Source organism: Haliotis cracherodii, unplaced genomic scaffold, assembly GCF_022045235.1.
Source record: "Haliotis cracherodii isolate W230 unplaced genomic scaffold, xgHalCrac1.p SCAF_5, whole genome shotgun sequence".
Lineage (NCBI taxonomy): Eukaryota > Metazoa > Mollusca > Gastropoda > Lepetellida > Haliotidae > Haliotis > Haliotis cracherodii.
Genome location: NW_027266308.1, coordinates 39,304,726 through 39,328,231, shown reverse-complemented (window position 1 = coordinate 39,328,231; position 23,506 = coordinate 39,304,726). Strand labels below are relative to the sequence as shown.

At 38.3% G+C, this 23,506-nt stretch overlaps 1 protein-coding gene across 2 annotated transcripts in view; it reads left to right on the top strand.

The window, feature by feature from the left end:
- The window catches only part of LOC139442943 (cleavage and polyadenylation specificity factor subunit 2-like), a 233,717-nt gene that overhangs the window by 168,244 nt on the left and 41,967 nt on the right, over window positions 1-23,506 (top strand). For both annotated transcript variants that reach the window (XM_071223867.1, XM_071223868.1), the window contains exons 11-13: window positions 1,473-1,579; window positions 2,969-3,074; window positions 13,418-13,521. In XM_071223867.1, the coding sequence (XP_071079968.1) occupies window positions 1,473-1,579; window positions 2,969-3,074; window positions 13,418-13,521 (317 nt within the window). The remainder of the gene's footprint in view (window positions 1-1,472; window positions 1,580-2,968; window positions 3,075-13,417; window positions 13,522-23,506) is intronic.

Here is a 23,506-nt window from a genome sequence, read left to right as displayed (position 1 = left end):
ATAAGAATTTATGGATGAACAACTTCTTTATTACAATTAAGAGCGACGTTTCGGTGTAGGTTCTAACACCGTTATCAAGTGCTTGGTTGATAACGGTGTTAGAACCTACACCGAAACGTCGCTCTTAATTGTAATAAAGAAGTTGTTCATCCATAAATTCTTATCCTTACTTAGTACTCCAACTTCTAAATGCCTATCAAAGAAGTTAACTGTAATATTTTGTGGAACAATGAGAAAATGGTGGTTCTTTGAATGCAAACACTTTCCTTATTGATGAAACAATTAAATGCTTATTAGCAATAAATGATTTATGAAAGTATTGTTCACACAACATTGTTGAATTTAAGTCGTCTGCAGTTTGCTCTGTGGTCCCAGTGTTGGCTCAGTGCAGGTGTACCGAGGCTGACTGTGTTTTTATTGCTGTTAACATTCATTTATTTATTTTTTCCCATTGAGAAAGTCTGTGAAGCTTGCAGTTAAGTTAACTGCCAACATACAGACCAATTTTGAGACTTTACTGCATGACTTGAAGCTTTGTTTATGTGAAGTCAGAGAATGGTTGACCTTTTGAACATTTCGATTTGATTATAGACTTCATTAAGTGCTCGTGCCTTTCAAGTATCTTTTGAACACTGATGTGTTTGGGGATTAGAGTATTAATTACAAGGTTATTCACATCTGAGCGTAATGTCACTAGACATGCCATACATTATTGTCAAAATGTAATCAGTTTTTCTTTATCCTGGGAAAGTTTCTTTTAAGTTCCAATTACTCTGCACTTTAGGGGCCTTGTGTGAAGTCAGTCACATGTTAATGTTAAAGTGGTGCTGGTATAATGTCGCTCTTCTCAAAAAAATATTTTAACCACTGGTTGAGATTTATGATTAAATGGCACAACTATTTCAAGATACATTGAGTTTTACTATCTTTTTTTCTTGGATCGCACTTTGGGATATTGTCCAATTTTTTCATGCAAATAAAATGTAACATAAAGTGATTGCTGCATCCAATTTGAAATATTGTATTAAGATGCCAATTCAAAAAAGAAGTTATTGTATCATGCATGACATACTGAAACATTTTCATACTCTTATTTTTTTGTGATAAATTCTGTATTTTTTCTAAGACTGCAAACACTAAACCTGTTCATGGTGCAATGTAATTACTACCCTGTATATGGATCAGTGTGGACTCAAATGGTATTCTCAACTCCCTGGGAAGTATACCACCCAAGCTGCATTCTAGTTGTTAGAAGGTTTTGCATTCACATTACCATCTTATCTAACAGGGTACCCATGCTGTGCTTGGTGAACAGACGTTTGGGGCACAGATTGTCATTCAGACAAAATTACCAGTTCAACAGATTACGTAAGACAATGGACTGGGTTATGTAGCGGGCTTTCTCATTGTATCTACGTATTACTGTTTCTTTCAGCCTTGGGGTTCAAGCGATATTTGATATGTTTTTGTAGGTGAGACGACGGATCCGTTTGGATGGACCTGAACTAGAAGATTACATGAAGAAAAAACAGGAGAAGAAAGCTCAAGAAAAACTCAAGAAGACAGAGCTGTCTAAGTTGTGAGTAGTAGTCAACTGCAGATAATGTCTTTCACTGTTTGTGGTTTTTTCTTCACTTATTTGGTATTTTTTTCCTGTACAGGATGTCCTGATAGAACTATGTGAGCCTGCTTTGTTTTTTTGTGTCCATGATGAACACATTGGCCTGGTTCTGCGTTACTTTTGAATCCAGTCACATCTATATGGGGCACATGTTGCTGAGTTGCCCCCCTTAGTAGTTGTAGGATAGGCTGATTGTCAGTTCGAATACCAGGTATGCCCCCAATATGATCCTTGATGTGAACCATACCCATGCATGTTGATGGGTTTCACCAAAGTGGTCTTCATCACTACCAACTTGCCTTCCATGTTAAAACTGAACTTTTTTTCTGGTTTACAATTTTTGACCCAAATATTTAGGTCACGTAAAAGAAAGTGAGTAAATAATAATCAAATTTCAAATGTGATATTTTATTTCCTTTTACGATTAAGCATAATGAATTGTTTTAAAAGATTTTAACTAAGGCATTTTAAATAATATATTCATTTTCATGTCAACAGAAAATGTGGTGGTTTTTTTTAACATTTTGCTTATTTCCGGTTAGGTGGAATAAAAAACCCACTGCTTTTCATTTAGAAAATTATAATTCACAAATCAATTTTGGGGAGTCGCCCGATTCGTAAAACAAGTTTTGAAAAAAGTCTGCCCTAAACTGAGCCAGAAATACTGTTCAAAGTGGCATTTCCCAGGTTGATGGTACTCAACTGTTTCTTTGGTTACATACCAGTTTGAACAAGCAAAAGAAGAAAACACTGCCCACCCGTACTAAATTTTCAAAAGTGATTGCCTGAGAACCAATTCTTTTACTTTTTTAAGCCTTACAGTAAAGACATGTAGGAGGTAGGGATTGTGTTCAATGTAGTGGTGGCATAATCAAATTCAGACTGAGACTTTGTACTGTATAGTTGTGATGGCATTGATTGTGTCATTGAAATTATGACATGGGAGATGGGTTCGAAATTTTGAAAGAGATCATTTCTTTGTATCTATTCATAGAGAGGTGTGAAAGTCAAAAAGTCAAACAATTCCACCATTTTAATATTTTTGGTTGTTGTTTAACGCCACAGTCAGCAATATTCCACCTAAATGACAGTATATAATCGAATCTGGACCAGACAATCCAGTGATTGGCATCATGAGCATCGATCCAAGTAATTGGGATACGATGACATGGATCAACCAAATCAGCGAGCCTGACAACCCTTTCCCGTTAATCGCCTCTGACGATAAGCATAGTCGCCTTTTACGGCAAACATGGGTTGCTGAAGATCTATGCTACCCCAGATCTTCAGGGGTCTTTTAATAAGGAGATGTGATGCATTACTAATGCCTGGATTGTTTGTTTTCAGAGATCTGGCTGATGAGTCGAGTGATGAAAGTGAAGCAGAGATGGAGGTAGAGGCCTATGGCAGCAAACCTGGAAAGGGCAAGCATGACCTCATGATTCAAGGGGAGGTAAGTCTGTGTTCCTCATGTCCGTTGATAAAAGGCACAGCATCAGCAAAGTCAAGTCCTTTTTTCTCCTTCAGCAATCCACAGTTGGACTGCAGGTTAGCATTGGTCCACAGCAATGTATGCTGGGCATGACAGATCACTTCATGGATTGTGTTGTTTGACTGTGTGACTTGGTTGATTGTGTGTTGTCTAACTGTGATATTGTGAGACATCAATCACTGGTTTGTGTTTTCCAGATTCAATAATTTGCAGATCGTTGTCATATGGCTGCGTGGCTTTAAACAAATATATGCATCTTTCAACAAGCATTGTGTTGCAGAACTTTTCTGACCTTGAATCCCCATGAAGAAATATAAATCTGAGAAACATTGAACAATGATAAAAGTACACGTTTTCTTATGATTTCTCAATAAACAGGATTTGTATTCAGATGAAAGTAACTTGAAAGCCTTAAATGTCACAAAGGAAATATTCTTTAAAAATAAAAGCTAATGCAAACTTAATCTTTTTGTCAAAGCTGTATTATAATGAGGGAAAGAAATGAGAACACTCAATTTCTCAAGACTAAATTTCAACAACTGTGTGTTCCCTTAAAGTACAACACCCCTTCAAAAGTCCTTGAATTTGGTGGCTTGTTATCTGCGCAAAGCAAGTATTAATTCTTGCAAAAAGAAACTTCCAACAGATAAAAACTGAATTTGTATTGAACATACCTCAGAACGAAGTAATCATTCGAATATTTCAATACAAGTTACACTAAACAAAATGTTTTGGTCAGATATGTAGTTTCAACCAGGGGTTCGGAAACGGTCATAGGCGCCGAACATGTCCGATTGGAAATCTCAAATGTCCAGTTTAAAATATTGCTTACCGGACATTAAAATTTTTCTGTCCGGACATTTTAAAAAACAAACAATGCTTCCTTCGGAGTCCAAATAATTGATGAGCGTTATCGTATCCCTTCAGCGAATTCAGGTGAATAATCAGGTATAACAAACTTGGTCAATAAAAGTATGAAATTTGATATTAAACATCACTAGTTATGATGATTTACCATTTAAAATGTATTTCCTGCTCTCCAAGGCATTGATTTATATGTAGAGATTAAGATTACCATGTGTATTTTCTCGTAAACTAAGCCGCAAATAGCAATCAGCTGTGCACACGTTTCCTCCCAATCTACCGGTGATTCAGTTAAAATGTACCCAATGATACAACTTCAAAGAATTTTGATGCAATGGTCGGAAGAAATTGTATCTGAAATTATTATTTTATCCGGAATAATATATTCCAATATTGTGTTATTTTAGTTTGCAGCTTCCACCATATATACTTAAAATTATAAGAACCATAAGCGTAGCACTTGGTACAGATGGTATGCAGGATATTTTTTTACGTATGTAACGATTTTGACCAGTCTCCGTAGGGACTTCCCGCGCAACATGTTGTTCCATTGTGAAAACATTATGTTGACATTTAATTGTCAAACTGTCTTAAATATGACTTTTAGCAAGTCATGGTACGGCATTTATGATATGTGTATCCATTCTCTTGCAACAAAAGTTTGTTTCAAGGCGTCAATAGCGGTAATCTGACCGTGGTTGCTGTAAATAACGGTGAGTTGTGCGATCTACCGACTTCGGATTCGATTTCGCCGAAATTATTGTAAACATCATTATAATTATTAAATGAAATATTGAATAAAACTAATCAAATATATTGCAAACTCTAGTCCAGATAAACAATGAACAATTTTTTTTTATCACCAGATATTATAATGATCGGATTAAATTGCGTACTTCAGTTTGGATTTGTTGACTGGTATTTCCGGTATTACGTGATCACTGTGATCAGCTGATAATGTTTTCTGAGATGTTAGTATATTTTTGGAGCTATATTTTAACGCGCGCTATAACCAAAGCGTGCATTAACGAGGGAACATAACAACTTGTAATGTGTGTGAAAAGTCGTACAAAAATACGCTATTTGAAGGGGTCGTGGCCTAAATGCAAATGTCCGATTGGGATTTTAAATTTTCCGGATACCTGGTTTCAACTGTATCTGAAAGAGAAGTAGACATTGTGTCTCTCTGTAAAAATGGACACTGTATCTCTACAAGTGTATAAAGGTCAGCAAACAGAGCCCCTCCTATTCCAAGAAGCTGTAACCAGGCTACAGGTGGATGGTATGTCTGTACTATATTGTTGTCTTCTAATGCCACAGGTCTGGCAGGTGAATTATCCAAAGCCTCATCAGGTCCTTAATTGCCACCCCTGGCTCCCCCAATCTGTTTCCACAAACCAACTGACCATCTCCTGGGACTTCTTACCCCTCAAAAAGCCAGCACACGTCTGCCTAGGTCTCAATTTAGCGGAATCCCGGATGCACGGGCATCGCATAATGTAGACAGATCGGGTCTTGCATGATTATTGCCACTGTTTGTGATACGGTGATATATTGCAGTTCCTTTGATACTGGCAGCTCTACAGAAAGTGTGAATTGATAATAATTGTAGAAAATGACATGTGAGATGCAGAACTGATTGTCGCCTAAGGGATCTATCAGATTTTCATTAACTCTAAGAAGGCTGGATGCGACAGTGCTAGAGTGCTTGCGAAATGTCACCAGTAATTATGAGAGATAGAGTGTTAAAGGGTCAAAAGTTTACAGGGTTTCCGTGGTAGTCTTTTTCAGGTTATTTTGTTAGCACTGATGACATATCAAAGTAATCCCGTTTTAGATCTGTTGACATGCTCATTGTCTGGATCTGGCGTGACACGCTGGAAGGATAAACTGTCAATATAAGCTAGGTGGTGTGTGAACATCTTCCTTAATGTAGTGTGTGTCCTCTTGTAAACATGCGAGGAGCATGCTGCGTAGCCCCGATTGAATCTCTGATCAATGGCAAGGAATTGAATTTGTTAGACTGCAATCAGAAGTGTTTATGTGCTTTCTCCTGTGACGCTTAGGAAGTGTTTGTAATGGAATCACAGTCTTTTTGCAGGAAATGGAGAATTTTGAGAATTTGATATTATCTGGTGAATTAGATGGTGATAAAAGAAAAGTAATGTTTACTAACACATTGGAATGGCAATTATTTTCACCCTGGCATGCCATATTGTCAGTTAATTGGGCTTCAATGAAACTACATATGAATTTAAAGTTTGCGGCACTGTATGAACATTGACCAGGCTTCATGGTAACAGTTTCCGAGATGTCTGGGTTTTTAGTCTTTATGTTTGTTTTCTTTTGAGTGGTTATTTTCAGCCATGCAGTGACAAGTAGTCCTGCACGATGACCGTGGAATATATTTATTTTATGAAAAAAACATAATCTAGAAATTCATACAAAAGCAAGTCTAGCCAGCTCAAGCTAGCTCTATTCCACATAAATTTATTCTGAAATCAGCATAGGGAATTTTTTTTTTTTAGAGTCAAGAAGGATATTGTGTAATATAAGATTTCAGAGACTAAATGTTAGTCTAAGTGACAAGAACAAGTCATGGAATTAAGAAGCATGTTATCAATACATCAAAGTTATATTTAAAATCAATCTGTCAAACAAATTTAAACGTAGTATAACCAAATGTTGAAATCTGTTTTAGTAGTTATTAGAGTTAGGTCTGGTGACACTCTACTGAATGTCCACTGATGCCATGTTGAAAGGTATAGTGCACAAGCTTGGTAATTATATCACTAAGGTTTAATCAGTTATGTTTGGCAACATCACATTGATTAAATTGTTTGATAGGCATTACTTAGAAGTTGACAGATGACAAGATAGACACAATTTTTATGGATAACAACTTCTTTAATACTGTGAAAAGCGATGTTTCGGTATAGATCCTTATACCGTTGTCAAGCAAGACTGAATGAGGGACATAGTGCAGAATATATATAGTAGGTGGAGGATTAACAGTAGAGGATTAACAGTAACAACAATAGCATACATGAGTGGGATAACATTGGTAGGTGTGAGAACAAAGGGATGGTGCTGTCACAACACGATGGACAGAAAACACATAGCTGGAAGCAAATAGGGTCATGAGGCCAAGAAACAAGATAAGTGATTATTGTTTGATGAGTTCATAGTAGGGGGGTGCGAATTGATTATTTGATTTTCATAGCTTTCTCATAAATATGAGCCAGAAGGGTCATTTTATTCTTTTGCACCAATTTATTTTTTAGACAAACTGTTAAGGGCATATGTGTTTATTGATTGTCAATGGATGTTGTTTGTTTGTTATTTAATGCCGCACTCAGTAATATTGCAGCTGTATGACTGCGTTGTGTAAAGACCAGTGAAGATTCAGAGGTAGAATAGGTCTTCAGCAACCCATGCTTGCCGTAAAAGGCGACTATGCTTGCCGTAAAAGGCGACTATGCTTGTCGTAAAAGGCAACTAACGGGATTGGGTGGTCAGGCTCAATGGATGTTGTTTGTTTGTTGTTTAATGACGCACTCAGTAATATTGCAGCTATATGACTGCGTTGTGTAAAGACTAGTGAAGATTCTGGGGTAGAATAGGTCTTCAGCAACCCATGCTTGCCGTAAAAGGCGACTTTGCTTGTCGTAAACTAACGGGATTGGGTGGTCAGGCTCGCTGATTTAGTTGATGCATGTCATCGATCCCAACTGCATGGATCGATGTTCATGATGTCAATCACTGGATTGTCTGGTCCAGACTTGATTATTTACAGACCGCCGTCATATAGCTAGAATATTGCTGAGTGCTGCGTAAAACAACAAACCAACCAAGCGTTGTGTAAATAAATGAGTCTGGACTAGACAATTCAGTGATTGACATCATGCATCAAACAAATCAGTGAGTCTGACCACCTGGTCCTTTTAGTCGCCATTTACAACAAGCATAGTTGACGTTTTACGGCAGCATGGGTTGATAAAGATCTATCCTAACCCGGATCTTCACGGGGTCGTCAATGGATGTGGTTGATGTGTGTGTTTGGTTTCGCCAGGTTTGCAGTGTATTTGGTCATTTGAAGAAAGAAGGGATGCACAAAGCAAGTTTCTTCATCTGTAGACACTGTAGGACAATATTATGTGAGGCGAGGTATTTTGTAGTGAGCCAGGAGGGAAGGAAATGTATTATAGCCTCATATGGCTTGAGTGCTGCCAACATTCACGTACTCACTGACCTTGGTCCAGGGCCTTGTACTACAGAGCAACCTTGGCGCTATGACTGTCATAAGTCTGTGTTGAAGTATGATGGTTATGACAATCCTTGTCCTTGTTTGTTTTGGAGAATGGCGCTCTGGTGTGTTTTTATTCACAATTAAAGCACTAAAACTCTTTCCATAATCATGAGACTTAAAGCAACATCCATTTTACGATTCAGACCATTTCATGAGCATTGGTTTATGAATCACTATCAAATAGTGATGCCACCTGGCGTTTATAAAAAGAGAGAGCATTTCCTGCCCCAATAGTGGCACCTCACATCACAAACACATGCAAAGACAAGCCAATTGTTCACCTGAAATAACATTGGAACAAAAAGTACCATTCTAAATAAGGAATTGCATCGGGCATCATTTTTGTCACTGATGTGTCGAATCTGAAATAGCCTCTTCATGCCTACTATAAAACCATTTAGAAAGCTTTGCTAAGGCCCCGAATGTTTTTTTTAAAACCCTGATCTATCAACTGCACAAGAGTGATATGATGCTCTTTGATATCTTTGTTTAAAGAGCATGCTTGTTTGTACCTCAACAGTTGTGAAATGTAGACACTAATGGCAGGAGCTGCTGGAATATTACTTGACAGAAAGAAATGTTGAATATGGGAAAGTTGAAGTCATTATGAATCTTCACAAGCCACTGCATGTTTGACATTGCTGATTGTGGTGTAAAACAACATGTATTCATGCCAACACACAAAAGGTGCACCAGTACCTAGCCAATATTCAAAACACCAGAAGTAAACCTCTGCCAAGCTACCAAGAGTTTCCAAACGCCTCCGTGGTCTAGTGGTAGAGCGTCTGCCCAGAGAGCGGAAGGTCCGGGGTTCGATCCCCGTCCGTGTCATACCAAAAGACGTTAAAAGATGGTACTTGTTGTTACCCTGTCTGATGCTCGGCGTTAAGGGGCTAAAACAAGGACTGGTCGGCTCGGAGTCAGTATACTGTGTCTGATTGGGGTATTCATATTAAACTGCGGCATGGTATCTCAGTGAGCTAGCACTATAAATCGGCATCAGTCCGGACTAGTACAAGCAGCCACACACACACACATGCACATGCACATGCACATCACTATATAAGTGCAATAATCTTGGATGTTAAACTCCATTTCACCTCATCTCACCAAGAGTTTCCCATTTGAATATCACATCAGTGGCTGTCGCTAAGCATTTAAACTACTTACATGCTTCACTAGCTCATAGACCATCAGGTGACCAGTACAATGAGATCAGTGGCATGTATTTATCAATCAGACGAGGACCAGCACGGACAAGCCGGCTGAATTATATGGAGTGACCATGCAGAAATGCTGAGTGACAATAAATGGCACATTAGGAGGTTGTTTTATTCCATTAACATAGGCTTAAGCAATGTGCGTGCTTAATGTGTCAATCACATGCCATCCTTGTTTGTCTTCCTAATCAGCTTGTCAATTACCTACGATCTTGTTTACTTCCTCTGTGCAAGTCAAGGTAACAAGAAGTAGGATCTTAAAGGGGAAGTGTACACGCAAAAATCACTTTCTTTCTTTTTCTAAACAAAACGCAATTTTAGAATTAGTTAGTATCTGTGTTTGAAAATATACACTCATTTTTTTCACAGTGAAAGTAGGAAGCTCACAATAGTGTGAAAGTGATATGCCGTTATGAGGCCTTCATTTTACGAGCGAAATAGGCCTGAGTTATCCCCCTTAGATTATGACGTAATTGGTGCCAATTCAACTGGGTCCCTGTCTATTCTCAACGCAAAAGATATCAAGGACCAGTTTGCATTAAAACAACATGGTCTACGACACACTCGGGCGCAGTGGTGACTCAGCATAACACAATTCTGGATGGCATCTGAGATGCTAGAATCACAAAACTGTACCTACACCACGTGAAGCGGCTCTAACAAAGCATGATGACGTCATAATGTTTATCAATTGGCACCAATGACGTCATATTGCAAGGGACATAAGCCATGGTGTTTTTGTTATGGAAATAGAACACTTGGTAAATGTGAAAAATATAAATCGTTTTAGTACAAAAAATATGTTAATTAAATATGATGTTTTTATATTTTTGTCTATGACACTTCTATGTTAACACTTTTAATGTGGAAAAAGTACAAGAAAAAAAGGTTCATTTCCGTGTGAACTTGCCCTTTAAGGCTACGTGTGTACAGTGAAATCATGTTGTGTAAGCCCAGCCCCATCCCCAGATTAATTAATTTCAGGATTAACGAATCATAGATACAGAGTAATGTCCTCAATATGTAGATGTTCCTGTGACAGTATCTGTTCAGGAGGTAGGCTTTCCATACAAAGGTTTCATTGTATCACTGTTTCTGTATAAACTGTAAAGTAATATGAACACACAATGCCATTTAGAAAGTGGTCAAATGTAAAGTGTTACAGTTGGGATAACGCTTTCTTTGTAAAGTACAGATTCTCGTAAGCTTTTTAGGTTGAGTCCCATCCGGAATTCAAACCCACACTGCCAGAGTGAGGCACCTAAAGCTTGTCTCCAAGTCAGTATACCGTATCTGAGTGGGTTATCATGTTAAACTGTGGCATCATATCTCAGTTGGCTCGCACTATAAAACCGGCATTAGTCTGAACTAGTACAAGAAGGCCATGGTCATGCATAAACTTCACTATATAAGGGCAATAATGATGAATGCAATGTTAAACCCTATTTCACCTCACCCACCTATCTTTGAGGGTTAAATGTCTGAATCAAGAATAATTTTCCATTTTACCTCACTACTCATAAAAGAAACATTTGGGGATCCATGTCTGTCATGACAGTGTTCAGTTGTGTATGCAGGTGGAGGATTGAACAATCTTAAAAACCGTATTGTCTATATCATAAAAATTATGACCATAATCTCGGTTATAATAAAATACATATAGACACAGTGACTTTTTTCCTCAATTATCTGTGTTCAAAATTAATCCGGAAAGGAAAGGGATCCTTGTCATAACCCTATTGTTAAAGGTTTCAAATTAAGTAGCCCCCTTAATTCATATCCTATTGAAGAAGGACTCCAGGACCCCCCTTAATTTGAACACTGGATATGATGCACACGAACAGTTGATAATTTTATGCAACTATTTTACAAGGCCTCCCACAAATTGATATTAATGCCACGACTGTTGTAAGTCTAATTTTAGGATGGGTTGCGAATGGTCTTATGGCTAAGAAGGCATTGTTTGAATGGGCCCTGAACTCTGGACAGGGTTCAAAATCAATTAAGCATAATGTTTTTCAGACATGTACGAGTAAGGATTAACTATCATTGCCAGTAATAAATAACCAAGTGGAAAGCAAGGGCTTGTTGTTTTGTGACGTAGGCCAGCTGGCTGGATATCACAAATAATCACTGTAATGGCAGGACATGTTTTAATGATTGCAATGTTTACTTGACTGGGCTGGTGAAGCAGCACCATCTCATGCAAGCCCACCACGCTGATGAGCAGTGCTAATTAAACCTGCTACCCTCAGGCCTATCTTAGCAACAGGACTCCTGAAAGTGGGCAATTTGATAGGCACTTACTCTATGAGAGCCATCAATGATTCACACGTCTACAACCAGAATTTCCTTTCTCATAAGCGAACTACTTTGGTTTCCCACACAGCTGATCATAGAATCATAAATTTTTGATATTGTAGTGTGAAGCCCAGGTTGGCATGCTGCTGACCCTACATCTAGGGTACTTAGTGCCTTGGTTTCAAGGCCACATGTTCATGTCAACTTGCCGTGATTGTCAACAAGGGCTTGAAGGCATTAAGTACATTGTGAATGGAAGGCTGGCTTTCTTGGCTGGCTGTGGTCAGACATGTTATAGTAAAGTGCTTGTCTGATGCTGGGGAACAATTTATCCTTTACAGGGATTGGATTAGGTTATGGTCAGATATGACCTGAGTATTGCTGTCGTGAAGTGGTTATAGGAAGATGTGGAACAGCTTCCCCTTTCCAGGGCTCAGGGTGGCTTGTAGACTAACATTTAGTCTCTGAAATCTTATCTTACACAATATCCTTCTTGACTCTAAAAATATTTTTTAAAAATCCCAATGCTGATTTCTGAATAGAGCTAGCTTGAACTGGCTAGACTTGCTTTTGTATGCATTTCTAGATTATTATTTTTTCATAAAGTAAATATATTCTGCGGTCATGGTGCATTGTTTTTTTTCTCTGAATCAGTTGGCTTGACCCTTCAGTTTGTGTTGTTTTGTACATTTCTTAAATTTATTTCCTGAAAGAATTTATAAAATCTGCTGGAATTTGTTTTTGTTTAATAAAAAGGTTCTAAGCAATTGTGTATCAGTGAGAAACTCAACACATTTTGAAGGGAACATTTTAAAAACATAAGAATTTAAGAATATAATGGGCCCCAAAAAAGCAAATGGTTTTGCTTTGCTGTTATTTATTGGGTATTCTAAACACTAAATGAACTTTGCCTGATGTATTGCCAGCGATCAACTATTGTTTTCTCTCTGACAATGATATCCCAACCCTTGTTTCTCAAAATATCAATCACTGGATTGTCTGGTCCAGACTTGAACTATGAAATGGTTTCAATGTCACTGGTATCACAATGCATTGAGGATATCCCAGGCTAGAATTGGTCCCCAGCCACCTACGCCAGTCATTAAGAGGCAACTAAATGGATGAGCTTAGCCTGGCTTAGTGACTTGGTTGATATAGCTTGTCATCATACCCTGACAGACTTGACCATAATATCAATCACTGGATTGTCTGGTTCAGACTAGTTTATTTACAGGCCACTATCACATGTCTGGAATATTGATGAGTGTGGCATTAAACAACATTCAAACAAATTCATCAAAACAGATTGTTGAAATGTCAAATATTCTTTGCTCATTTTTACCTGGTATTCATGTTCTTAAAATGTCAGGGGCGGTCGGGTAACCTAGTGGTAAAAGCGTTGGCTCATCACGCCGAAGACCCAGGTTCAATTCCTGACATGGGTACAATGTGTGATGCCCATTTCTGGTGTCCCTTGCCGTGATATTGCTGGAATATTGCTAAAAGCGGCATAAAACCATACTCACTCACCCACTCACTTAAAATGTGCACTTAATATGCAATAAAAGAAATTCCCTCATTCCATCTATTCTGAATTTTGTGAATTTCAGGGAAAGCAAAGGAGTGGTTTCTTCAAGCAAGCCAAGAAGTCCTACCCGATGTACCCTTTCCACGAAGAAAAGATCAAATGGGATGAATATGGGGAAATCATCAGGTAAGTCAATTCTTGTCTCTCCATGTTGATTCTGTAACCCTTTAGGACCTGCAGCACATTGGGGTTTTCTCTCATTTGTTGACATGAAGTCATATTCCTGATATACTGGTTGAGGACTTGTCTCCTGGTCTTTATTACTTTTTGAAAGACATGTTTTCTAGAATCTGTATTATTAAATCCAATTGTCGAATATATACTACTCAAAAGAAGTTAAGGATCACCTGATTCTTTCATTTTACAATAGTTAATCTCTCATGCCATGACAAATAACTTTACCAATATAAAAGAATCGGGTGATCCTTAACTTCTTTTGAGTAGTATTGTATTGAAGAAAAAAGGAGTTTAATATGCATTTTGTTGTGCAAGGTGCATCTGTTAACTACTTACCCACGTTCACACTTTGACATGGAAGGATACAGGGAAACTCTGTCAAGCCCCACTCATTCTCACATCTTTCTGAATTCAGTAATTTAAACAGTAATGACTGAAGTTTTGAATAAAATAAAATAATACATGCCGATGACAAACATAGGTCCAGATATACAATGAACACTCTTTAAAACAAGATAGTGTAATGGCAGGATATCCAAAGTTGTATGAGAACGTGGTGATTAATGTGTTATGGCCTCATGTATGACAACATAAATGAAAAGGAACAGGGAAGAAATCATCCTAATTTTGCAACAAATATATTATGGTAAAGTGGATAAGACATTATTTTTGTATTTAAACCACAAACATTTTGTTCACTGATATTCTAATTAGTTCTAATTAAAAAAAAAAAAAATTTGGAGGGGGAGGGGCAAAATAATGATCGAATGTTAAAATCTACTTTTAGTTTATTATGGTCTTGTTTAATCGAGATTCAGGTATTGTAAGATGTTGGGATAATAATGATCGAATGTTAAAATCTACTTTTAGTTTATTATTATCTTGTTTAATCGAGATTCAGGTATTGTAAGATGTAGGGATAATAATATCAAATGTTAAAATCTACTTTTAGTTTATTATTATCTTGTTTAATCGAGATTCAGGTATTGTAAGATGTAGGGATAATCAAATGTGGAAGTCAAATTGTAACAAGGTAATAATTTTAGTGATACTTCATGATGGACATCCTTTACAAAACACTGAAATAAATAATAAATTATGCCAATAAATCTTCGGATTGACTCCAGTAACTTAGGTCTTTGTTTCATATTTAATGGAGTAATTTGTACTGGAAAATGAATAAATTGTGAATTTCTCGCAGGCTGCAATTTTCTTTTGTATTATAGAACAATGGGATGTGGTATTAATTTACAAGAATGTCAGCGTATACACATAGTTGCTTTTATGTTATAATTGTCCTTTAACAAATAAAAAAAACTAACGTAACTCAACATTTATATTGTAAAATGTAAATTAGTCAATTCATGAAAACCTCTTTTGCTAAGCTTCTAATCTTGCACAGTCACGCCTAGTCCTGCACCATGACCGTGGAATATATTTATTTTATTAAAAAAAATAATCTAGAAATACATACAAAAGCAAGTCTAGCCAGCTCAAGCTAGCTCTATTCCACAAATCAGCATAGGGAATTTTTTTATATTTTTAGAGTCAAGAAGGATATTGTGTGAAATAAGATTTCAGAGACTAAATGTTAGTCTAAGTCTTGCCTGAAAGTGCCACAGAGGCCTGTCCCTCGGTATATGCCCTCTGTGTTTGTTTACAACCTGTAAAATTTTGAAGAATGATTTTGGGATGGTGAATGGATAGATAATTTCACCTTCGTGTCGTATGATATCAAATATATCAACACTCATAAATAGAAGTTTAAAACTCTTTGGCAAGCCTAAAAGTTTTAAGCTTTAATCGACTTGTGTTTATATATTTGATATCAGAAGACACTCAGGCGGGTTCTCTATGATATCAGAAGACATTCAGGTGGGTTCTCTATGTATACATCAGTTTATCACGTCAGAGCTCCAGCATCTACTGCAGTACAGTGTTCCCTAACTATTGCGCGCTTCAATATAGCGCTAACTTGGTCATAGCGAGCGGGGGAGCATGGCTCCCAAAGTTTACTGACATAAACTCAAGTTTACCAATGACAAGATGTTTTCCCCCATCTCAGAAAACATTATCAGCTGATCACTGTGATCTACTGTCAAGTACCCGTCAACAAATCCAAACTGAAGTACGCAATTTATTTAATCCTATTATTATAATATCTGGTTATAAACAAATTGTTCATTGTTTATCTGGACTAATGTTTGCAATATATTGTATTAATGATATTCAAAATTTCATGCAATAATTATAATAATGTTTACAATTATTTCGGCAAAATTGTATGCGAAGTGATCGGTAGATCACACAACTTACCATTATTTACAGCAACCACGGTCAGATTACCGCTATTGACGCCTTGAAACAAACTTTATTTGCAAGAGAATGGATATAAATATCATAAATGCCGTACTGTGACTTGCTTAAAGTCATATTTGAGGCAGTTTGACTATTAAATGTCAACATAACGTTTTCCCAATCGAAATACATGTAGTGCGGGAAGTCCCTACGGTGAGTTGTCAGATTGTTCCATATGTAAACAAATATCCTGCATACCACCCGTACCAAAGTGCTACTCTTATGATTCTTATAATTTTAAGTATATATATAGTGGAAGCTCCAACTAATATAACACGATATTGGAATATATTATTCCTGATAAAAGAATAATTGCAGATACAATTTCTTCTGACCATTGCATCAAAATTCTTTGGTACTTTTTAACTGAATGACCGGTAGATTGGGAGGTAATGTGTGCACAGCTGATTGCTATTTCCAGCTTAGTTTACGAGAAAATACACATGGTAATCTTAATCTCTGCATATAAAACAATGCTTTGGAGAGCAGGAAATACATTTTAAATGGTAAATTATCATAACTAGTGATGTTATATATCAAATTTCATACTTTTATTGACCAGGTTTGTTATACCTGATTATTCACCTGAATTCGCTGAAGGGATAGATGTGGGTTTTTTTTAAAGCCCATATTACTCGATAAATCATTTTTTACAGTCTAAACAAGAGAATAATACACATAAACTCTGAAGTGTTCAATGTAGATGGTGTTAGGTAGGCAGAGCATGTATACTGTTTTGTTGGGCATCTTCCACCTACAACTCAACCTTCGTTAAACCGCTCATCATCTATAATTCTCATAAATTATGTGGACCCCAAGGCTAGCGTTGTAGTGAGGGATCACTGTATTGCCAACACTCAAAAATGTGTCTGATCTGAAAAAATGGATATGCCACCTGATGGACTGGCTCCAATTTTACATTGAAGTGTTGCAGCTCATCATGTCAGCTTCACTGAAGATCTGATGACAATTGTCACCATGATTAAAGCCTTTACACCAGTTCAGCATGAATTTTCAAAGAAGCCCAAATTTCATCCCAGGCAAATATCCTTATAATCTTTCCATGTCTGCCACCAGGTTTTTAGTATGTATGCCAGGAATTTGGATCATTTGGGACATGTCATTGATGATCACGAACAGCATTCAGGAATCCGGCTGATTAAAAGAGGTCCTCATTACTCCTAACACCAAATATGTATTCCATGTCTGGACCCTTTTCCAATTACCACATGGTCATCGCAACTTTAGGTCATGTTACCACCACTTGGGAGAAGGTCGTTGAGTCCATGCAGGGCTGAAGCCAGCAGCCTTCTATTCTATATGGCAGCTCAATGTTCCATGAATTTCAAAGACCTTAATATGTATTCCGTGTCCAAAGTGGTCTATCACTTGGTGATACTAGGTTATTAGTGCTGAACTCTGTGAAGGTGGTTCAGTGCAAACCCACTCTGCTGTCTTGTAGAACTTTGTAACTCGGGCAATGCTTCCAGTCCGATTAACTCATATCAGAAGGCGGAAATAATTGTCATTCTAAGCTTGTGTTTCATGAAGGTTGCTGTATGATGGTCACTGGTCACACGACAGTCAAAACGTACTTGTATGATGGTCTGTGGTATGTGTGTGGTGGTCTGAGGTATGTGTGTAATGGTTGGAGGAATGTGTTTGTTTACATGTGTGGTGGTCTGAGGTATGTGTGTGGTGGTCAGTGGTACATGTGTGGTGGTCTGAGGTATGTGTGTGGTGGTCTGAGGTATGTGTGTGGTGGTCTGAGGTATGTGTGTGGTGGTCTGAGGTATGTGTGTGGTGGTCTGAGGTATGTGTATGGTGGTCTGAAGTATGTGTGTGGTGGTCTGAAGTATGTGTGTGGTGGTCTGAGGTATGTGTGTGGTGGTCTGAGGTATGTGTGTGGTGGTCTGAGGTACCGTATATCGCTGTGTATAAGGCGACCCCACGTATAAGACGACCCCCCTGTACACGCCTTAAAAATCAACCCAAAATCCTATACTCCGTGTATAAGGCGACCTGGAATGAAACACATCACAAGTCTGACTGATATACCGGTAGAAGATTTAACGCGCTCTTGCCGACTGTAGCGTATTTCGCACACGGACATCACAAATTAGTTACTTTGGAGATTGAATGTGCGCTTTCCGACTGATGCGTATTTCGCACACATCACAAGTGCGCACACAAACCTTATATATGCAATAAAAATATGTTTATCTTGCGTTGTTGTTTTTTCTACAATGATAGGTCGCGTGTGTAACTCCGGCACACGTCGCCATTTTGTGTTTACACGGTACGACACCAAATTGGTGCCCGTAAAATAAAATTCATTTATGAAGTAATAACATATAAGAGACAATGGTGAGTAATTTAATCGCCAATTAACTATGTTGTAACTAACTAGGCTTATGTTTGCTTCACATTCAGCGTTTTTATTCCACAATCACTTGTACACACCGTCTCCAACACTTGTTAATACAACTGTAAAAACAGCGGGAATTGATTTCAGCTTCACCGGTTATCACATGTTAGGTCACATGTGCAATATGCAAATGATTACCGGTACTTCCGGCTCTCTACTCACGGATGTTGATTGTTTTACCGTGTCAGCTGGTTTGACAATCTGCATCGAGGAGAGGGTCATTTCAACTTTATTTGCAGAAATTATTAAACTTTATTCAAGGAAAAGAGATACAAATCATGTTTATGTATGGAAATAGTTATTTGAACAGTTATTTAGGACGAAATGCGAAGTTTTATTGTCAAATGCTGGGCTGGCTATCGGACGCCGGTTGACATCGCCAGTGGAAAAAAATGTGAGATCTTCGACTCCGTGTATAAGACGACCCCCCTTCTTAGCCCCCTCATTTTAGGTACGAAAAACTCGCCTTATACACAGCGATATACGGTATGTGTATGGTGGTCTGAGGTATGTGTGGTGGTCTCAGGTATGTGTGTGGTGGTCTCAGGTATGTGTGTGATGGTCTGAGGTATGTGTGTGGTGGTCTGAAGTATGTGTGTGGTGGTCTGAAGTATGTGTGTGGTGGTCTGAAGTATGTGTGTGGTGGTCTGAGGTATGTGTATGATGGTCTGAGGTATGTGTGTGGTGGTTGGAGGAATGTGTTTGTTGGGTCCGAGGTATGTGTATGATGGTTGGAGGAATGTGTTTGTTGGGTCTGAGGTATATTTATGGTGGTCTGAGGTATGTGTATGATGGTTGGAGGAATGTGTTTGTTGGGTCTGAGTTATATGTATGGTGGTCTGAGGCACGTGTGATGGTCTGAGGTACATTTTTGATGATCTGAGGTACATTTTGGATGATCTGAGGTACATTTTGGATGATCTGAGGTACATCTTGGATGAGCTGCATGTACGTGTATGACAGTCTGAGGTCCAAGCAACAACCTCATCTTTGCCAAGCAAGCTCTCCATCACCATGTTATGTCCACGCTAACTTGCAACTGTTGGCTTAAATGAAGGGAACCATGATATATTTGTCTACCACACAACTCTGTTTAGTCTGTGAAGTGACTGTTGTGAACTTTTCCTGATTGGATTAGCATTACTTATATCTGCTAGGGAAAACACTGTGCTCGGTCTCATCTGTCCGACTGATGCACACGGGGTGTGTGAACTGCTTGTTCTCTGAGTGGACTTGACCATGATTGAATTCAAGGGGCGTTCTTATGGAAGACAGCCACTGGGTCAGATAATGCTGACAAAGTTCAATTAAATTTATGCTCCTAATTTGATTAATAACTTAGATTATATATTTCTGTGTAGGATCTGTTTAACATCGAAAAAGCCTGAGTGATACCATACTGCATTTAGTAGGAGATAGTTGTAAGCGTTTAGGTTTAATATCTGGGGACATTCCTGGTTAGTCTAGATAGTAAGTCTGATGTCATAGGAATTCTCAGATGGAATGGTACTGGGCTTTGATCCTGTTTATTTGAAAGCAAGTTAGAAAACAAAAACACTGTCATATATCTGGAATATCCGACATACAATAGAACAATAAGTGTTGGTCTTTGTCAATCCTTAGAGAGCAATTCGAAAAGACAATAGGGTAAAAAAACTGAATTCAGACATACATCCCAAACAGTGAAGATACTCAAACATATTTATTCTTAGGGAAAACACACAAATCATGACAGTGCCTAGAATGTCCTTGGTGTGTTGGTTTGTGGTGCAACACCAACACACCAAGGAATTGTTTGGTTAACATGGTGTGATTTCCCATTGACAAAACTGCATTGGTACAGGTTATAATATAAGTCTGTTAGCTGACAGTATAAAATTCATTCCATGGACAGGGTAATAAATGTCACTTGCTTCAAATTTATACCAGGACCGCCTACGTGGTCTAGTGGTAGAGCGTCTGCCCGGAAAGCGGAAGGTCCGGGATTCCATCCCCGACCGCGTCATACCAAAAGATGTTAAAAGATAGTACTTAATGTTACCCTGTTAGGCGCTCGGCATTAAGGGGCTAAAACAAGGACTGGTCGGTTCGGAGTCAGTATACTGTGTCTGAGTGGGGTATTCATGTTAAACTGTGGTGTGGTATCTCAGTGAGCTAGCACTATGAAACGGCATCGGTCCGGACTAGTACAAGCAGCCACACAAACACACACATGTACATGCACGTCGCTATATAAGTGCAATAATCTTGGACGCGACGTTAAACCCCATTTCACCTCACCTCACCTCAAATTTATACCATGTATACAAGATCTCAACATATTGAAATAGAATTACTTTCATTCTGCACAATGTTAATGTTTTCATCCTGTTTATGTACACAACATATGCCAATATCTGCTATACACCAATTTAATTTTAGTAATACCGTATTCAACGTAATAAGTGCCGAGGGCGCTCTCAAAATTAGAAATAGGGGGCTCTTATTAGAATATTATTTTGGTGAAAGAGTTGAAAGTTCGTAAATTTCATGGTTTATGCTTACAGCCTGAAATGATAGCACAAAAGAAAAGTCATTATACACGACAGATATACTTTTCCAGAATTTAATTGACCGTAATTAAGGGTGCATATAACACATGAGTGCATATTATACACAAATAAATAAGTTTTCTGTACATTGATCAGTCGAAAAGGTGCTAATTGGGATTGTTCACTAGCCAATATATTAGCAAATATTGCTGTGGGCACTTATTATGTCGAATACAGTAATTCCATTCAGTCCATTTTGAGGCACTGTTATTCCAGTAAAGTATGTGGTGAAACCAGTTTATCTGTTGTGCAGTCAGTTGTTAACTGCAGCCTACACTAGGTGCAGTGGAGAAAAACACAATGAAATCACACCCTGGTTAATAAGTTACAGAGATTGATAATTTTGTTATGGTAATTATTATTGACAAAGAACATTCAAAACAGTTATGTCAACTCTATGTGTTGGTAGTTTTGTCTGCATCTTCCTGAGGCAAGGGAGATCACTGACTCTACTAGGCTGGAATTATGGAGTTATATTTGGGCTGGACTAATGAGTCCATGCATAGTCCAAATGAAAATCACATATAGAAAATCGACATCCTATTTGTAAACTGCCGTGCAGTTTCCGTTCAATTGCAGGAATTGCAAAGCATGTGTACTGTAAATATTTTCCAAATCTTTTGGATGGAGGGACATAACTCATAATAGGCGTTACGATCAAGCCTAGAAATTCCAGCCTAATTTGGCAAGGGTAGCAACTGGACTTTTGCAGTCAGTAAACTGCAAGTGTTTTTTTAGCTTCAGCAAGATTTTTATTTGTACATGTAATTCGGTCAGTGATTTTGAAACAAGAACTTTATTTATAGAGATGTTCAAGCACTGTGAAGTGTAGCTGTAACCAATTAGAGTAGGTTGATGTGATGAGCTCATCCTGCAGATCTTTTTCAGGGATTGTCATCCAAATGACAAAAGAGCTTTTATCCTTAAACATTGTCAGCTCAATTTGTTAATATGTGTAGGCTAAAACCCTTCCTTTTAGCAAATAGTGGCTTCTACACTGCATGAGAGTCTCTGTTACCATGAGGTTGTGAGTTGAACTATTTTTTCTCAAAGAGTGGATTGCTTACAATACTAGAGATTTCCATGAAGTAACAGAGCCAAAAGTTTTCCTCAGGTCTGTCTTTCAACATAGGCACTGGACCTTCAAATTATCTGCCTGCTTCTAGGTAAACAGGGTTTATATAAATTTTAAACGTTTTTCTGTGGAAAGCTTTTCAATCCCATGATAATAGGATCTGGCAACCCTCAAGGGACACAAATCTGCACAGTGGCATGCATCCCCTTAGACAACTCTGCCCCCTCACAAACAAAATGCTTGAAAAGCACATTAGTCGTACTAACAGTGGTGGAATTCTAAGAGGAACAAACTTCCACTTATGAGGGGCGAAAAAAATCGTGGCTCTAATGTCAAAGCTTTGTTTATTTCCCTCTCAGCTCTGTGAGTGTTCAACATTACAACTGTGTTCCTCAATATCAAATGACATCTGTACATAGAGGAATAATCATGAAAGAAAATTTGAAGCTCTAAAACGGTTGAATTGACTTTGTTAGGGTTGAAAGTATTTCATCCAAACTTTCACAGGACAAATGGGCTTATTTTTTAATGAATCTATATGTCTTTGAAACCATTTTTTGCCCTTCTGGGGTCGATGGTTAAGTGCAAAGATTGCCAGGAAAGACTGCCTGAATACTGGGATTGTAAGCTTTGCGGTGTAATGATACACTCAGGGATATCCTGTTGACCCTGCAGACATTATGGGCCGTGATCTGTCCGGATTTTAATAGATCGTAGCCAATATTCTCTCCACAAACATCAGTAGCTGATCATAGTGTTTTTGCCCTGCAAAGGACCCCTGAAATGTATATTTTGAGGACCTCAGCACTGACAGTAGAGGTTAATACATATCTGAAGGCAATAGTTTGTTATTTGAGATAATGAAGGCTGTCTTGGTGTGGGATGAACATGATACTGGGTTGCATTCAGAACCCGTCACCTGACTCCCAGGGGTCAGAAAAAAAGAACTTAGGTGTTTCAAACTGTCAGTGAACTGCTAAAGCTTGTAATAACATTTCTAGCTCACTGTGGCCTCAGGTTCATGTGTGCCTGCCATGTCCGTTTCCTTATCCTGTCTTTACATAGGACCTATGATGCTGAAACACTGCTCAAGTGAACCCAGCAATAGTGTCTCTGAAATACTCTCTCACTTTGCCATCATTCAGCCATGTATGCATGTGCTTTGTTTCCTTTCTCTGAAATTATCGGACTGCCTCCGTGGTCTAGTGGTAGAGCATCTGCCCGGAGAGCGGAAGGTCCGGGGTTTCGATCCCTGGCCGCGTCATACCAAAAGACGTTAATTGATGGTACTTGTTGTTATCCTGTCTGGCGCTCACCATTTAGGGGCTAAAACAAGGGCTGGTCGGCTCGGAGTCAGTATACTGTGTCTGAGTGGGGTATTCATGTTAAACTGCGGCATGGTATCTCAGTGAGCTAGCACTATAAATCGGCATCAGTCCGGACTAGTACAAGCAGCCACACAAACACACGCACGTACATGCA